Source organism: Carlito syrichta, unplaced genomic scaffold, assembly GCF_000164805.1.
Source record: "Carlito syrichta isolate Samal-C Ts95f unplaced genomic scaffold, Tarsius_syrichta-2.0.1 Scaffold315803, whole genome shotgun sequence".
NCBI classification, from domain to species: Eukaryota; Metazoa; Chordata; class Mammalia; order Primates; family Tarsiidae; genus Carlito; species Carlito syrichta.
Window position 1 is genome coordinate 294,944 of NW_007259899.1, and position 18,422 is coordinate 313,365.

Consider the following 18,422-nt stretch of genomic DNA (forward strand, 5'->3'; position numbering starts at 1 on the left):
TTCTAGACCCAGCTCGAGTCCCTCCTGCTCCAGGAAGCTTCTCTGAAAGGTGTGCCCCCTCCTCTGTGCCCCAGTGACATTGCACCTGTCATTCGTGTTTGACCCATCTCAAGGCTCTTGTACCTATGTTACCTGCCTCCTCTCCTGGATAGCAGGCCCCCAGCAAAGGACAAGGAAAAGAGCATGCACTGGGAGAGTGACAGCAGACCTGAGTCTCAGTCCTGCCTCCATACCTACTGGCTTTCTGACCTTGTGCACTTCCATATCTTCCTCTCTGAGCCTCAATGTTCTCATCTGTAAGATGGGGATGCAAATACCTACCTTTCAGGATTGTCACGTGCATTAGAGAAGATGTAAAGCTCTTGCTTTAGCATCGTAGCCAATTCACAGGTGCTCCACGTCCATTAATTCTTTGTGTTCGTCTGAGTATTCCTCAGTGTTCAGCACAGTGCCCGGTACATGAAGGGTCCTCAAGACTTTCTGAATGAATAAGTGGAACAGGCCACTGGAGTTCAGAGAAGGGAGCGGCCAGTGTTAAATTTAGAGATAGCTTCATGGAGGGGATGGGATGTGAGCTGGCCTAGGATCTAGAAAGGCAGAGAGAAGAAAGGAAAGACATTCCTGGGAAGGGCGGGCAGTGACCATCATGAGAGCACGGACACAGAGATGGGTCTGAACAGATGTAGGACCAAAAAAAGCTGGAAGGATCAGCCTAGGGTGGACAATGATGATGACTGTTTTATGCAAAAAACAGTGTCTACCATGTGTGAACTGTTGTACTACTAACAAGCACTGGGATATGCTAGTGAACTACAAAATGAGGCATGCCGCCCTCGCCTGGACTTGTTGGGGCCCTCCGAGAGGTGGGTGCTGGCCAGCCAACAGACACTGGGGTGAGAGCAGATGCAGGGGCTACCAGGGCAGAGGAGCAACTCATCCTGGTGTGTGGACCGGGAAAAAGATTGCTGACGAACTCTAAACTAGGACCTGAAAGTTTAAGGGGAGCTTGCCAGAAAAGAGGAGGAGGAGAAGCATTCAGGAGTGCGTGTCAGAATCTGGAGTAGAGAGTGAGGAAAAGTGAAGGGATGCCTCCTGGGTGGAGGGCAGCACATGAGGGATGAGCCTGAGCCATCGGCAGGGAGGACTCTAGAGGGCGTGGCATGCCACGTGCGAGCGCTTGGGCCTTAGCCTAAAGGGCCGGCACAGAGAGCTGGCCTGGTTTTGTGTATTAACTGTGTGCCAACACTCCGCTGGGCCCTTGGCATGTGTTCCATCAGAGTTACCCACATAGCAACTCTGTGAAGGAGGTGTGGGATGCCCATTTTACAGAGAAGAAAGCCAAGGCCCAGAAAAGTTCCAGAACTCGTCTGAGGTCGCATGTCTAGTAGGTGACACAGCTGGGCTTGGAACCCAAGTCTGACTCTGAAGCTTGGACTCTGAAGGTCTGTGCCGTGCTGCCAGACACATCAGGGGCGTGTAGCTTGGTCAGCGCAAAGCCAGGGCAGTGAGGCTGTGGGACGGCCTGAGGGTATCAGGAAGTCTTTCTGGAAAGGTAGGTGGTGGTCAGATTGGGAAAAGCCCTGAATGCCAGGATAAGCAACTTGGGATTTATTGTGAGATACTTGTGAGCAATTGAAGGTTGTAGAACAAGGAAGGGACGTAATAACAGTAGGACCTAGGTATTCCCAAAGCAAAGCTATAGGCTAATGTCCAAGATATCTTAGGAATCCAAAGTAGGCCTCTTCGCCGCACCATCTTCCAGAGACCTCCCAGAAACAACCTCGATTTCTTTTCTCTTATCTAGAGTTGGAGTCCCACTCTGTCACCCAGGCTGCAGTGCAGTAGCACAATTATGGCTCACTGCAATCTCGAATTCTTGGGCTCAAGAAATCCTCCTGCCTCGACCTCCCAAAGCAGTGGTACTATAGGCATGCGCCATCGCGCCTGGCCCACAACCTAGATTCTAACAGCTAGTGGACTTCTGTCTCTTTAACTAGCTTTTACCAAGCCAAACCCTTCTCTTTTCATTAGGCTGTGCAACCACAGTGCTGGTGACGGGGGCAGGAATTGGCGAGATGGTCCTGCAGATGCTGGTTGGTTCGGTATGTGGGGACCTCAGGGGGGAGAGGGAAGCAGTTGGGGAGCAATCCTCCAAGCAGGTGAGAAATGCAGCCAGCCACCTTCTGAACCCACACTGTCCCTTTCCAAAGTCTCCCACAGAGCAGGCAGGGGCCCTGTTCTGGTGCTACCTGTTTCCGTTTCTGGGCCTGCCTTGAAAGCCGAGCCTCCATCTGTTGGATTGGGAGACGTGAACGGATGCCTGGAAGAGTCCAAAGCAAACACAAGCCATGTCTGGGAGCAGGGCCAAGGGGGCCCGTGGGAATCCTGCTTAGCCCTCAGAGCCTGAGAAGGGGCTGAGCTGCAGTCAGAGTTCTTTTTCCATCCCTTCTCAGCCCACCTCTCCCTACCCTCCCTCTCACAGCCTTTGGCCACCCTGTGTAGGGCCAGCTTCCCGCCCTGACCAAGGGCCAGTTCTCCCAGTTCTCTTCAGACATCCCCAGGATTCATTTGTTTACCAGGAAAAAAATTCCTAACATCTACTTGAATACTATGATGTAGGTACTCTTCCTCTTTTTACAGCAGAGGATACTGAAACTCAGATATAAATTGCTAAATTGCAGCTTGCCCTAGGTCAGTCACATTTCTAGCAACCAACAGAGATGACATCAAACCTAGGTCTGTCTGTCTCCAGATCCCCCTCACCACCTCTCGAGTCTGCTTTTCTCTTCTCTTGCCCTGCTGGATGGAGGGGAAGAGCTACATCTTATGATACTCTCCTCATTGAAGTGACGTAATGTCTGGGACTCACTTCAGTGTAATCTAGTGCAGAAAAGTGGAAGGCTACAGATGAGACTGGTGCTGATGGCTGAAGTTGAGTGACAGGCCCATGGGTGCTCCATATACTACTCTAGCATATGTTTTCATTTTCATAATAGCAGGTTAAAAAAATATGTACTGGGGGAACCCCAAAAAACCCGAAATTTATTTATAAAAAATTGTGTATTTATTCTTACATGTTTACACTTCTCTCTGATCAGAGCTCTCTGATCTATCTGATGCAATACACCTATCGAGACGCCTTTTCCACTGCTCAAAATGGTTTTTGAACTCAATTTTGATGCCTTTTAATGCTTCTGCTGTTTTTCGTTTCATCTTTTCCGCATCAGCAAAACATTTCCCTTTGAGGACTTTTTTCATCAGGGAAACAAACAACAACAACAAAACAGGTGCTTGGGGTGAGATGGGTGAATAGGGAGGGTGGGACACAGGAGTTATGCCGTTTTGGGTTAAAAACTGCTGAATACTCAGCACAGTGTGGGCAGGTGCGCTTGTCAATCACCCATCATAAAATGGGCAAACATGTTGAAAGAATCTCCAAAAACAAATTCAGTGAACCTGAACGCAGCCTCTCACAACAATGCTAGCTGGTACACTGATACCACTGGGTTCCTAGAAGACTCATCTAGTGGGGGAAGCCTATACTACAAGGGGCCCACCCTGCAAAAGATAATTCCAGTTTTTTTGGGGGGGTTCCCCTTCGTACATATCCTTTGCACAAGTTTTGGTTAGGCCTTGTGGGTACAGAAACACCGAGTATCACTGGAGTTTCAATGATGATATGGAGATTTTCAGAAAGTTCCAGAATACAGAGCTACAAGGGACTGGAGGGAGTCACCAGGTCCATCCCTGCCTTAGAGCAGGACTTCTGCCTCCTCCAGATATATAACCTTGAAACAAGGCCGAGACTTCCCTTCTCCTCATGTTTCTATCTGCTGGGGTGATGGGCCTCAACTTGACTGAAAAACCTGCCAAGGATTGGGATGGCCGCTTCCTCTAATCCATCTTCTATGTGAACTTTTAATGGCCTGTGTCTCTGTGCTTTCCCCTTTGGCAGATATTCCAGGCCCAGGGCAGCTATAGTTTCCTGGTCTGTGGCGTGATCTTTGGCTGCTTGGCTTTTACCTTCTACATCTTGCTCCTGTTTTTCCACAGGATGCACCCTGGACTCCCATCAGGTAAGGAAAGAATCCATTTGTACACAAGAGGAGGAAAATAGCAGGGGGAGGACGGGGGGAGATGCTGTGGATCTTAACGTGCCAGAAAGCTGTTGTGTTCCAAGTAAAATGCAAGGAAATGTTTATTTTTCTACAGTTTCCTCTTCCCCTCTTCCTGCTTTCCATACGATTGTCTGTGTTGGACTCTTAAGCCAGGCAGGTTGGCTGACTTATGTTTTCTCCATGAGCAGAGGGGCATGGACTGTGAACCTGGCTTCCTGCATCCCACCATGTCATGGAACCAGGGGCCAAGAATCTCCTTCCAGCCTGTTCAGGGCATGGAAAGGCAGAGCCTGACTCCTTGGCTGGAACTCAGCCCAGCGGCCTAATTGGCCATCTCTTTGCAGTTCAGGATTTTGACTCTAGTCCAAATCTCTTTTTCAAAAAGAAGTCCTTCAGGCCAAGTGGCAAAGAAAGACTCCTTCAGGGCAGAGACGTCTACTAAGAATAGTCTCCCTTTTGGAGACCCCCGGCAGGGGGAGTCCCTAAACTATTTTCATAGTCCTGTGCCTTCACCTGCCCTTCTGTCCAGAGCTTTCAAAAGTGTCCAGCGACTGTACCAGTCATATGTGGAGCCAGTTCTTAAGAGAAGGTGCCTGGGCAGAGCCCTCTCCATAAAAAGCAAAATCACAAAAAGACTAAAGGAACAGGCATCCGCCATTATCTCTCACTGGCTGGACATTTCAACCTGCTAGGCACTCAGTACAAAGGCCCAGGCCAGGCCGGGTACTGTGGCTCACACATATACACCCAGTGCTTTGGGTGTTTGAGATCAGCCTGGCCAACATAGTGAGACCCTGTCTCCACAAAAATATTTAAAAACTAGCCAAAACTAGTGGTGTGTACCTGTAGGCCCACCTACTTGGGAGGCTAAGGCAGGAGGATTGGGAGCCCAGGAGTTCAAGGCTGTAGTGAGCTGTGATTGTGCCACTGCTCTCCAGCCTGAACAAAAGAATGAGACCTGCCAAAAAAAAAAAACAAGGTCCAGAAGAACAGGGGGCCACCAAAACGGCACTGACACTAACTATAGTCTTGCTTCTAAGACGGCAGTATAGACTACTGTCTAGCCTGGCACTCAGTGCAGAGTTTCATTTAAGACACATATGCAATTTATTTTTTTAGTTGGGTTCTCATTCTTTTGCCCAGGCTCTTCCTCTTCCTCTTCCTCTTCTTCCTCTTCTTCTTCTTCTTCTTTGTAAAGATGAGGTATGTTGCTTAGGCTGGTCTTGAGCTCCTGGGCACAGCAGTTCTCCTACCTTGGTCTCCCAAAGTGCTGGGATTACAAGTCTGAGCCACAATGCCCAGCCACATATGATTAATATTTGCTTAATATCAAATGAATAACACTTAATGGGTTCCTTATTCATGGAAAACAAAAAAGAAATGCATATTCTCTAAGTCCTAGACACTAGTCTCAAAAACTGTCTCCACCAATAGTTCACCAAAACTAGGTCTGACTTTTCACTTTGCTCCCTCAAGAGCCATAGAATGGCAGAGAAACACAAAGCCCAGGTAAGGACTCAGAATGAATCATCACTGCTAATCAGAGCTGCTGAAGCATGTTTGAGTTTTGCTTTTCTTTTGTAGCTCCTGCCCAAGAAAGAACACTTGGAATGGAAAACTCTGAGCGCTATCAGAGGTAAAACTGGATGAAGGAGGCCAGCGAAGACTTTCAGCCTCTTAATCACCAGCATGACCAAACTGTTTAAGAAAGCTGAGGTGGCGATGGAGGCCATCTCTCAATGACTTTATTCAAATCTTCTCCACTAATGCTGGGTTTGGTAGAAGAAATCAAATTGAGTCCTGGTACCTGGGTCAAAATCATTAGATGTCTACCTGGCTCAAGTTACCTTTTCCCCTGGGTCAGGCTTCTGGTAAGAGCCATCCAGGATACCCAGATGGGAAGGAAGAAGAAATCCACACGCTTCACTCCATCTGTCATCTCATGCATGGACCGACCATACCCTGGGTTTCAGATCACTCTTAGTTCAAGTTTTAAAAAATAGGTTGCAAATGCAAAGCTCGATGATCATTGCTACATGTAGATATATTTTAAATTAAGCAAAACAAACCCCAAGTTATTCCCTGGCATGCTCAAAGGACTTGTATGCTTTTCACTTATTAGTCCAAAGTCCCTCAAATTCCTGCTGCAGACACTGATCATTTATCTATATTCTAAAATATCAAAAGGAAAAGTTGAGTCTTGCTATCTTTGGGACACTCATTTGGTGGCATGCTGGGCTGGCTCCCACCAGCTTAGAAGAGCTGTTAAATTTTCATTTCGAAAGCTGTTCATTATTTGTCCAGAGCAAATTCTATAGTCATGCCAAGAGAGAATGCAAACTCACTGGTTTGGACAGGGAGCAGGTCCAGAGACTGCTGGTGGTAGGGATGGCTGTTACAGTGACTGTATAATGGTTTGCCTGTACTTTCTCTATGTATATACAAATGTACATGTACAAATAGAAAAATTAAGAGGATCAGGGTTCTTGGCAACATGTCCCAAGTGCTGTGGTTCACACGCCTGAAACTCAAAGGTGTTCCTGGATCTGTAGACATTGCCAAGTTCGTCAGCTCTGACCAGCTGCAAGAGGGCCCAGTGAGAACAGCCCAGTGGAGAAAGAATCCTGCTTCAGGCACTGGCTCACCTTCTAGCTGTATGGCCCTGGGCAGGTGACTGAGGCTCTTCCAGCCTCACCTTTTTACCTGTAAAGTGGCATTTCTAAAAGTACCTACCCTACCTCAAAGGAATTCTGAGAGACTTGCGTGAACTTGTATAAAGCACTTGCTATATGCCTGACATAGAAATTGCTTAATAAATGTTAGCAATTTTTATTTTTAAAACCTCACGCGCAGCTTTGAAATTGTTCATATGTTTGGTACATATTTATCATAAGTCAAACAGATCCAACTTCTTTTGAAAGCTGGTGGTCTAGGAGTATAGTTTTAACTATGTTTGTAAAGACTTAAAAATATTAGATGCCAGACAAACGTAAAGGTGCAGTCTAACTACTGTAGTGAATAACTGACTTGGGCAAAGAGAAAGCAGTTGTACTTTTCTCATGGTTTTTCAAGAAATTCTTTTTATACAGATTTAGAAAGAAGAATCAATGGCTATATCTAAGTTGATCATGACTGATTTGTTAACATAGAAAATAAGATTAAAACAAATCTAAGAGTAACTTTCCTAAAATAAAATATTTTAAACTTAATAAATGTATTATCCATTGTATGAAGGAGAATTGATCCTTTTGTATAAACTCAGAAACAAATGGCCTGATGTTCACTGGAGACAGGTCTCTTTCATACTGGAGGTCTATAGGCTGGTATTTTAGAAAAAACAAAACTCTCATAGACAGGAGGGTTGAGAGCCACTGCTCCCTATTACATAAAATCAGAATGAGGGGAAGGCAGACAGATTCTTTTTTTTTTTTTTGAGTTGGAGTCTCACTCTGTCGCCCAGACTGGAGTGCAGTGGCCGCTTCCGGCCACTGCAGCCTCGACCTACTGGGCTCCGGCGATCCTTCCGTCTCAGCCTTCTGAGTAGCCGGAATTACAGGCGCGCGCTACCATGCCTGGCTAATTTTTTGATTTTATTGTAGAGATGAGGTCTTGCTGCCCAGGGGGGTCTCGAACCTGTGGGCTCGGGCAATCCACTCACCTCAGCCTCCCAAAGGTGCAGGATTACAGGCTGAGCCACCGAGCCCGGCTCAGATTCTTATACCATACTTCAAAATCAGTTACAGGCTGGCATGGTAACTATAATTCCAGCACCTTGGGAGGCAGAGGCAGGAGGATAGCTTAAGTCCAGGAGTTCGAGACCAGCCTGAGCAACATAGCAAGACTCTGTCTCAATAAATAACCAGTTAGCAAGTAGGGTCTTCTTCCTGGTCTCCTTCCTTTCTAGAATTTGGTGTTTTGGAGTGCTGTGGAGTGACCCTGTTCCCAGATTTCCCTCTGCTACTTGGACATGGGACTCTAACCCATCAAGCACACCTGATTCACTAAAGGAGGGCAGAGCAACATAGAGGCCTTTTAGAGAGAATGCACTTGTTCATTCAAAGATTTACTGAGCACCTGTTGGGTTCAAGGCACTGATCTAGGTGCAAAGACAAAGCAGTGATTCAGACAGAAGTCACTGCCTCACAGGGATTATGCTGTAGGTGAAGACATATGGACAGCAAACAGATACATGTGGCAAGTCACAGGGTGAGGGTAATGGGGCGCCAGAGAGAAAAAGCAGGGGCGTGGGGTGGGAATAGGCAATGTCAAGAGATGCTCCGGAGGCCTAAGGAGGTCCCATCCATGAAAAAAATAAAGAACATGCGGGAGCAAGCTATCCACACACCTGGGAAAGGTCCTATCAGGAGGGGATACAGCAAGTGCAAGAGCCTTAAACTGGACTATGCCTGTACTATTTGGATAACAGTAAGTAGGCTGGTGTGGCTTAAGTGCAGTGAGGGAGGAGAAGAATCGCCGGAAACAGGCTTGGGTGGCTGCCAGGGGGCACATCACATAAGCCATGGTAGGAGTGCTTAAAGTGATGCAAGATTATTGGGAGAGCTGTGAGCAGCCAAGTGACATGATCTGATTTACTTGTTTCAAAGTACTACTCTGCTGCCAAGCGGTCCAGTGAGGACTGAACATCAACCACTGGATGTGGCAACATGGAAGGTGACCTTGACTAGAGAGGGTTTTGGTTAATGATTGTGCTGCATTTAAAATACACAGAGTTGGGAAGAAGAGCTGGATACAACTGCAGTAGACTATGGAGAGAGGACGGTGACCTGGACAGTGTTGGTAGCAATGGAAGTGATGAAAGTAAGTGGACTAAAGCTGTTTTGTAGGGCAAACTGACAGAATTTGCATGGATTGGGTGTAGGGCATAAGAGAAAGATAGGAATCAAAGATGACCACAAGGCAGCTGACCTAAGTAACTGGGTATATGAAGCCATATGAGGCCATTTAATACTGGAAGACCTTGGCAGGCACTCAAGAATTCTGTCATGGGCATAATCATTTTATGATGTGGTCTTTGATGTCAAGAAGACTGTTAGACATAGAAGTCTAGGACTTAAATGAGAAGTCAAGGCTGAAGATATAAATTCTGTGGTCACATACATATAGAAAATGCTTAGGCCGGGCTCAGTGGCTCAGCCTGTAATCCCAGCACTTTGAGGCCAAGGTGAGTGGATGCCTGAGCCCACAGGTTCAAGACCCACCCAGGCAGCTTGGCAAGACCTCATCTCTACAATAAGTAAAAAATTAGCCAGGCGTGGTAGTGCGTGCATGTAGTTCCGGCTACTTGGAAGGTTGAGGCGGAAGGATCACCGGAGCCCAGCAGGTCGAGGCTGTGGTGGCCGGGAGCATGCCACTGCACTCCAGTCTGGGTGACAGAGTGAAACTCCAACTCAAAAAAAAAAAAGTGTGTAAAGCCATGGGACTAAAACAAGACAACCTAGGGAATAAATGTAGAATGAGATGGTTAGATAGAGGTCTGGGGTTCCTTCAACCTCTACAGCGTTAGAAAAAGAAGTTTCCAGCAGGAGGAAGTTCATGAGAAAATGTGGTTTCCTGGAAGGCATATGAAGAGTATCTCCAGAAGGAGGAAGTAAACAGTGCTGCCAAGCGGTCCAATGAGGACTGAACATCAACCAGAGGACTGAACATCAACCACTGGATGTGGCAACATGGAAGGTGACCTTGCCTAGAGAGGGTTTTGGTTAATGATGGTGCTGCATTTAAAATACACAGAAATCATAAATGGACTCTGATGCTCTAATAACCTCAACACCACTGCTGGTTAACTGACTGACACAGCTGTTAGAGACTGCTCCTGTTTTAATGTTCAATATTATGCATTGTTAGTTATTCCATATGAAGTCACCTTCATGGACTCCCTTCAGTTACAGGGTGAATTCCAGTCAGTGCAGTGCTATGTGATGAAGTTGTACAACTGGCAATTATTATCTCCTACCTGATAATGCCAGCCCTGGAAAATTACCCAATATTAGGGTATTAGTTTTCATCACATATGTCTAAAAAACAAAGTGCTTGCAAAATAACCACGCTCTCAAAAGAAACTTCAATAGTCAGAAAGGTTAGAAAGTGGTGGCTTAAACAGGCTTTTTGACTGAAGGAGTTGGAGCTTTTGATATTCTAAAGTGCATTTTGAATTTCCAAGACGTGAAGACTCAATTTCCCAAACTCATCTGACCTTATAGGATGACTGTTCTTGTTGACACATTTTGATAGTAGTGTTTTGAGAGTCCTGCAGCCCTCACAAGGGGTCACTGCCCAGCTGTGCTGAACATAGCTTACGACTCACCATCTGAAGGGACATTTCACCAGGGTTAGTGAACTGCTGATCCCACCCTGAGCAATCTGTCACTCTACCCTCTTGTTATTTTCATCTAGAGATATGGAACAGCTCTCTCTGATGTGACTCAGCCACCTATTAACCCCACTTTCCCCTATGTATATTATTTTGACCCAGTTCTGAAAAGGCCTCATTTCATTTGCTAAATGAAGTCGCCAGTTTCTTCTCTCAAAAACTACACAAAGAAACCAGTGCTTAGAACAGAAACAAGCAAAAGTTCCTTCTTACAAGAGCTAGAATAAAAGCAACTGATTAAAAATTTAAAAACCCTTTAAAAATGTTAACTAAATTTTAAAAGTAAAATAAAAAGCAATTTTACACGGTGAATAATTTTTCTAGCCATCAGTTCTATTTTAATTCCTTTCATGTCAACAACCACTTCATAATCTCCCCTCTTCACCCGTAGCCCAATCTAAGCTTTACATATTTTAATGTATCAAATAGTTGAAGATCAGGTTTTAATGCTAATTATTGGGAACATGGAATTCTTTCCTTACCCACAGTTAACACAGATTAAAACACAATACAGAAACTGTAGAGGGACCACCTAAACGAAAGTGGGAGAAGGGAAATGAGTATCAATTCAGAAAATCATTTTGTTAAAAATATTTATTTAAAAAAATACAATTGCTGTCCATATCTAGTTGCACATATTAACATATCTATAATAATTTTAGACTTGTAGTAAATTTGCTACAATGCTTTCTTAAAGCCAGCTTGCATTATACAAAGCAAATTCCTCTGTCAGTTCTTACAGAAATATTTTTTTAAAGTGTATCATCTTTCTTAAAAGATGCATCTCACCATTATAGAATTTAACAAAATTTTTGCATAAAACCTGGGAAGTTATAGAAAAAAAAAATCACCTGATTTGTTATTCAGGGCAACCCCTTAATATGTCTGGAGATACACTGAGTATCAACTACTTTTTGTCTTTTAAAAGCAGCATATTACAAAGCCCTCAAAGTGCAACAGCATCCTTTTCCTCATCTATCTAAATTCTGTAAAGTTTTTTTTGCCACATACAGAATTCAAGACTCTAACTATAATCATCCTAATCAAACTTAAAACAATATTGTACTGGGCATAGTGGCTCACATTTCTCCAAAAATGTTTAAAAATTAGCCATGTGTAGTGGTGCATATCTGTAGTCCCAGCTACTCAGGAAGTTGAGGCAGAAGGATTTGCGGAAGCCCAGGAGTTCCAGCCTGGACAATAGAGCAAGACCCTATCTCTAAAAACAAACAAAAATCCCTCTGTTTCCTAATAGGTCAGTCACAGCTTAGCTAGGTGATATAGCAGTTTCCCTCCAGCTATACCAATAATCAATGTGAATTTTAATAAATGTTAGCAGTTACCATTTTAATTGCTTTTTTAGGATAAAGAAAAGAAGGTGATTTTAATACTTTGAAGGCTTTACTAATGTAAATTACACTGAAATTAAGACAGGTTATTAGTCATAATTTAGCAGTTATTTGTTCCTTTGGATAGGTGTGCACCTGTGTCATATATAAGTTATTTATTCATACAAAGTGGTATATACTGGCTGTTATGAGATATAGATTTCAACAAAATAAACAAGGGAGAAAATAAACAATGAAATAACTACCTCCTCAGTTGAGCTGATAGGTTTCAGGAAAGCACCCTGACAAGTTCTTACTTGTCATATTCTAAACTGAGACATATACCTAGAATAATACATCTCTCCCATTAGTGCTGATAGAGGTGCACTACAGAAGTCCCACGGCAGACATAGCTCTTCTGAATTAGAGATCAGCTGAATGAAAATCAAGAGCTTATTATTTAATAACTTTTAACTTTCAAGTGAGTGATGCTTGATAGTCCACAAACTGCCACTGCCACTGTGGTTAAAACATCTGGCACATAAAATTTAAAATAATCTAACCTATAGTCTTTTCCCATTAATCACGCATATTCCTAGTTGTCTCTTAGGGAAGGTCTTTTTTTTTTTTAAAGAAGATTCAGTAGGGCTCATGAAAAAAAGTATTAGTGGTTTGGTTTTTTTTTCTTTTAGCCAATTTGATTATTTGGTGAATAAAGGGCATAAGTCTAAGAAACTAATCTTAATCAAAAATTTTATTTGCCTCAAACCAAAGCTAACCAGCAACAAAATGACTGGACTGAGTTTCATATTTAATCTTCCCTACCCACAAAGATAAATGAAACTGCTAGAAGGCAAAAGTGAAGAAACAGATATAACTGCAATTAGAAAAAGATCTGAGGCCAAACAAAATAAATAGGATCTGAGTAATCAAAAAATTGAATTCATTTCTATCTTTACATATATATGTATCTTCATTAATTTCACTAATACTGAACAGGGAAGTTCATAAAAATGCTACTCTATTACATAAACAATAAATGTCAGCAATTAACGTATACATACAGAGGCCATTGGTAATACTGCCCCAAAACAAAGAAGTGAAATGTCTTAGAAGGGACTGTATGCCCTATATAACAGACAATAAGCAACACTGATTAAACAGAAAAAAATCTTAAAACTGGATACTTTACAAATTTAAGTGTAATCTATCAAACTGCAAATCATTTTTAAAAACCATAAATTTCTACAAAGCAAAATATCACAAGCTTGTAAATTATTTAGAAACATCCTAGCTAAAAGAGCATACCTTACAGAGCCTAGAAGAATGGCTCATCAGGTAATCTATTTATCCCTTCTCCAAATACTTTTAGTTCCAGAAAACATAAACAAAAAATAAACCTTACATCCCTGATCCTCAATATCCTTAAGTTGAAATTAAACAAATGAAATAATCATTAAGTGCTTCCAGTTATTAAAAACTAAATAGTGCTAATAATGGTGCCCGAGAAAGTGCCAAGTGATTTAACACCAATATATGGCATTCCCACCCCTGAACTCCAGGTATACTTGAATGATTCCATTGGCTAGAACTCTAGGCTAACTAGCCACAGGGCACTCCCACCTTCCCCCCACCCATCCAGAAGATCCCAGGCCTGTCTGAGCATGGCTCATAATGTTTGGAAAGGATGAGAACCAGAATGGGCCTTTGTGAGATGGGAAAAGAGGCAAAGTTGAGAAGACCTTTCAGTCCAAGATACTCTACTTTGAGCTTTCTGCTAATGCTAATTATGTACAGTTTAAAAGAACAAATTAGGCCACAATGCCAGAATTCCTGCACTATTGTATCAATTCATGATCAAATCTCTATATTTTAGAAACACTGATTCCAGTATAAACCTCCTCTCTGGGAAACAATGCAACCTAATAAAGATTTTACACAAAAGCAAACATAAATGTAGGAATTTTAAGAAAGGGCATCCTTATTTGCTCAATAATACATGAACATAAGAGAACAGTTTAAGATTATTTTGTTTAGAGTATGTCACATATAAGTACTGCATTTCTAAAATGTTGCAAGCAATTAGTCTGTAAGGCCTACTGAAATGTGCAAAGCATTAATCTTTAAAAAGTGGCAACTGCAAAGTGCAGCAATTTTTTTCTTTGTTTTAGTATAAAATAGACTAGAAATCCTTGTCTAGCAGACGAATATGTTCCCCATGAAAAGTAGACTTACACACTTATACACACACACACATACACACTCTGCCAATATACCAGTATATACTCACACATATATGTACTAGGCCAATAAGTCAGATTGACTTGGAAAAAAATGTTCTTGTCTCCCATTAAAAATCTCAAAGTAAAGTTTTAAAGCCTTATAAAACTTCCTGATGTGTATTATACTCAAATGATTAGCTCAAGAGATTTACTATGTTTGAGTGTATCTCTCATGAATTTTTTTGTTAAAATTAAAATTATGTTAACAGTATGAATTTCCTAGTTTCTGTAGAAAGCTTAAAGCCAATATTTCTCCTCTCATACAAACTACTCTATACTTCCAACTTTCACAATGACTAAGTGTGAATGGTAACACCCTAGAAATTGCTCTTTTCTGGTAGGCTATCAGTCTATTACAATTTTTTTCAGAAAAGTAGCTTGACAAAAATGACAGCTTCAAATCAAACCATTATACTATCACCAACAATTCACCTTTCAGATCTGCTGGGTTTACAAGTCAAAGCATGACTTTTATAGTAACAGGTTCTACCAAGTACGAGAAATCAAATCAAATCACCCCTTTTCCTGCTTAATACACTACCACCCACAGGGATTCTAGATTCTAAGATTAAAACTTCACTTCATAAAACAGTTCTCATGACATAAGAGGAATAACAGGGTACTTTGTTTCAGGCAATACCCACAGCATTAAAAACATAACAAAACATTTATTTGCTGATCCCAAACCAAGAAGATAATTAACAAAATATTTTCCACAGACCCCAGTCTCAGGTCAGAGTACCTGCTGAAGAAACACAATTATGGCTGACCTCCACATTTCACTTACACTACTATGGACTGAACAATTAGCTGTTGCTCAATTCCATTTTAGAAATAATTGGGAGGCCGAGGCAGGAGGATCACTTGAGAGCAGGAGTTCAAGACCAGCCTGGGGCAACATAGCGAGACCTCATCTCTACAAAAAAAATAAAAATATTAGCCGGGTTGTTGGCATGCCCCTGCAGCCCCAGCTACTCAGGTGGCTGAGGTGGGAAGATTGCTGAAGACCCAGGAGGGTGGGGTTGTGGTGAGTTGTTACCATGCCACTGCACTCCAGCCTGGGCACCAGAGACCCTGACTCACCAAAAAGGAAAGAAAAGAAATAATATATTCTATCATACTACATCATGAGAAGTCTTTCTTAGCCTGTTGGTTTGGTGATTCATTCAGAGCTCTAGATTTCTGAACAAAGAGAGCTGCACTTGTCTCCATTCTTGTTTGCACATCTAAGAATGGCACCTAAGCACAATTTTAGATTGCTGGCATGGACAAATAAACCGTACACAGGAAATGAAGTGATAAATACAACAGATCTACCAAGAAAAGTATTCCTTCAGATGATGAAATATCACACATTTAAAAATCAAAAACTTATTAATGTAGCATGAAAATGAAACTTGTTATATATTTTAACATAAAGCAACTTGAAAAAAATCTGAATTTGTTGGTAAAATGTAACATAAGGCCAAAAGGCTTCTAAGCAGACTAGTAAAATAAAAATAAATTACAGTCATATCTAATATTAAGATAAAAGAGGCAGGGCACAGTGCTCATCCCTATAATCCCAGCACTTTGGGAGGCCGAAACAGGAAGATCTCTTGAGTCCAGGAGTTCAAGACCAGCCTGGGTAACATAATGAGACCTTGTCTCTACAAAAAAATTAGCCAGCCATGGTGGCATGTGCCTGCAGTCCTAGATACTCAGTAGAATTTTTGTTTGAGCCCAGGAGATCAAGGCTGCAGTGACGGTGCCATTGCACTCCAGCCTCGGTGACAGAGTAAGACTCTGACTCTCTGACCAAAAAAAATAAAAAATAAAAATAAAAGAGACAACAGGCTGCCAAAAATAAGACGGATGAAGCTCTGGAAAACATTTGGTGATAAGTTATTATCTAGCAAGTTGTTATGGCAAAAACGAATTAATGTGAAATTTCAAAAGATGAAGATAAGCTCTCTTGAAAATTTCCAATTCTCTTCTAGGATTTCTCCATATGTCATAAGAAAAGCATAGCTTTGTTTTTTCTTTTCCCCAAGACTAGACTGAAAGCAACATTCTGAGTGAGTGATCTTTAAGAAAAGTGTGTGCTCCTGGAAAGTCACAAAACAATCTACTGGGGTGTAGGAAGAAAATCTTAGAACTGTTACTCAATATTTTTTATGCCATCCTTAATTTCCATTTTTGTACATGTTTTATAATGAACATATTACTTTAGTATAATGATATGTAATTTAACACATATACACGCACATTTTAAATATGGGAAGTTTCTGTGTTCAATAACTTTTATTGATCAAAGTGCATGTTCAAAAAGGCTGGGCACGGCTTTTCTGAAATACTGCTTAGTGCCTCTAAATGTGTTTAAATTCAGCCGGGCTCGGTGGCTCAGCCTGTAATCCCACGCTTTGGGAGGCTGAGGTGAGTGAATTGCCTGAACCCGCGGGTTCGAGACCCACCTGAGCAACTTGGTGAGACCTCATCTCCACAATAAATCAAAAATTAGCTGGACGTGATAGTGTGCACCTGTAGTTCCAGCTACTTGGAAGGCTGAGGCAGAAGGATCGCCGGAGCCCAGCAGGTGGAGGCTGCGGTGGCCGGGAGTGTGCCACTGCAGAGTCAGACTCCAACTCAAAAATAAAAATAAAAATAAATATGCTTAAATTCACTAGAAACATAAAGCTACCTTTCAGAACTTTAGAATCTTAGTACAAATTCTGAAATCAAGATGAAACAATGTTGTTAGACTGGACATTCTACAATGCCAGGATGAATGCAACTGAAGTGATGCTATTGAATAGCCTGGACATACAGTTCCAGAATTCCAAGCCTCTGATTTATTTAAGTCAGTCCTGCTTTTTCTGATCTCTAATATAGTATGCAAATCTTCAAGGAAAATTCCAGTTAAAAAAAAAAGTCTACCTATATTGGCTCATGGGCTTTCTTTCCCCATTAAAATTTAAAGAAAAAAATTATACCTATATTTCAACTGTCAAAATGTGAGAAAAATTAAACTTACATTTTAACTCTAAGAAGCTTAAGGTTGGCCAGGTGCAGTGGCTCATGCCTGTAATCTCAGCACTTTGGGAAGCTTAGGTGGGAGAACTGCTTGAGCCCAGGAGTTCGAGACCACCCTGAGCAACATACATAACTAGATCTTGTCTCAATTATAATTAAAGAAACTTTATTTTAAAAAATTTTTTAAATAAAAAAGAAGAAGCTAAGGCTGGCCTCTGGATTCTCTTTTTCCCCCTACTGGCATATATTCAGAATATAGATTCTTTAATTGTATATTAATTAAAACAACAACACAGAAATGTCCATCCTGTTCAAACACACAAAATATGCCATGAGAAATATAACATTACAAAAGCACTGTAACAAACCACTAAAAAAAGAAGAGTACTAAACTGGGAATGGTGGTGCATATCTGTAGTCTCAGCTACTTGGGAGGTTCAGACAGAAGGATCATTTGAGCCCAGGAGTTTTAAGTCTAGCCTGTGCAACATAGTGAGTCCCCATATCTAAGTAATAAAAACAAAATAAGAAATAAAAGGATTACTGAAAAAAGAAACAAAAAATAAAAGTTAAAAAGGACAAAAAAAGGATTACTGAAGGACCCTGTTCTAAAAAACAGAATAGAAAATATAGGATTAGTGAAGTCAGACATAATATTTTAATTTTGCACTTTTAAAAAGTCAGCACATGAACAAAAAAATTTCTTTAGAAATTATGTGACAATCCATTCTCAGGTAAAAGCAGTGGTTTGCTAGCACTGGCTCTGAGCCAACTGAGCACACCCCTTCTCAACTCCAAGGTGGTTGCTTGAAGTCAGCTATAGGGGGAATTAACATCAAAGCAAATTCAGGACATCCCACCCCCGCCTCAGAGATCCTGGCTGTTAAACATTTTACAGCACACCAAAGAGTGAACAGGGAGCAGAAGGGAAGATATCACAGAAGATGTCTCTAAACTCCATTCAACCTACTCTCCTGCTTTAACTTAGGTTACTGCTGCCCAATGGCATTCATCCTGGCAAAGTGACAGACACCAGCTACAGCCACCAATTTTAAGTCTCTCCAGTGAAAACTCATCTCAAGTGGTATGTCACCTTTTGATGCTAAGAATTCCATGGATAATCAAAAAAACACGAAGCTGAGACTTTTCCAAGAAGGAGGTAGTCTACAAGTAGAACTGTCTGCCTCACACACTTGCACTAAGGTTGTAAACTTTGACTTTGAAAAGGACATGGACATGGACACACACACACACACACACACACACACACACACTTCCAATTAGTTGATCT

The 18,422-nt window shown here is 41.9% G+C and overlaps 1 protein-coding gene across 2 annotated transcripts in view; it reads left to right on the plus strand.

The window, feature by feature from the left end:
• MFSD4A (major facilitator superfamily domain containing 4A) overlaps positions 1–7,347 on the plus strand; it is a 34,168-nt gene extending 26,821 nt beyond the window's left edge. For both annotated transcript variants that reach the window (XM_021706591.1, XM_021706590.1), the window contains exons 7-9: positions 2,032–2,102; positions 3,956–4,076; positions 5,703–7,347. In XM_021706591.1, coding sequence (XP_021562266.1) covers positions 2,032–2,102; positions 3,956–4,076; positions 5,703–5,758 — 248 coding nt within the window. In that variant the 3' untranslated portion in view covers positions 5,759–7,347. The remainder of the gene's footprint in view (positions 1–2,031; positions 2,103–3,955; positions 4,077–5,702) is intronic.
• Positions 7,348–18,422: the final 11,075 nt, after the last annotated feature.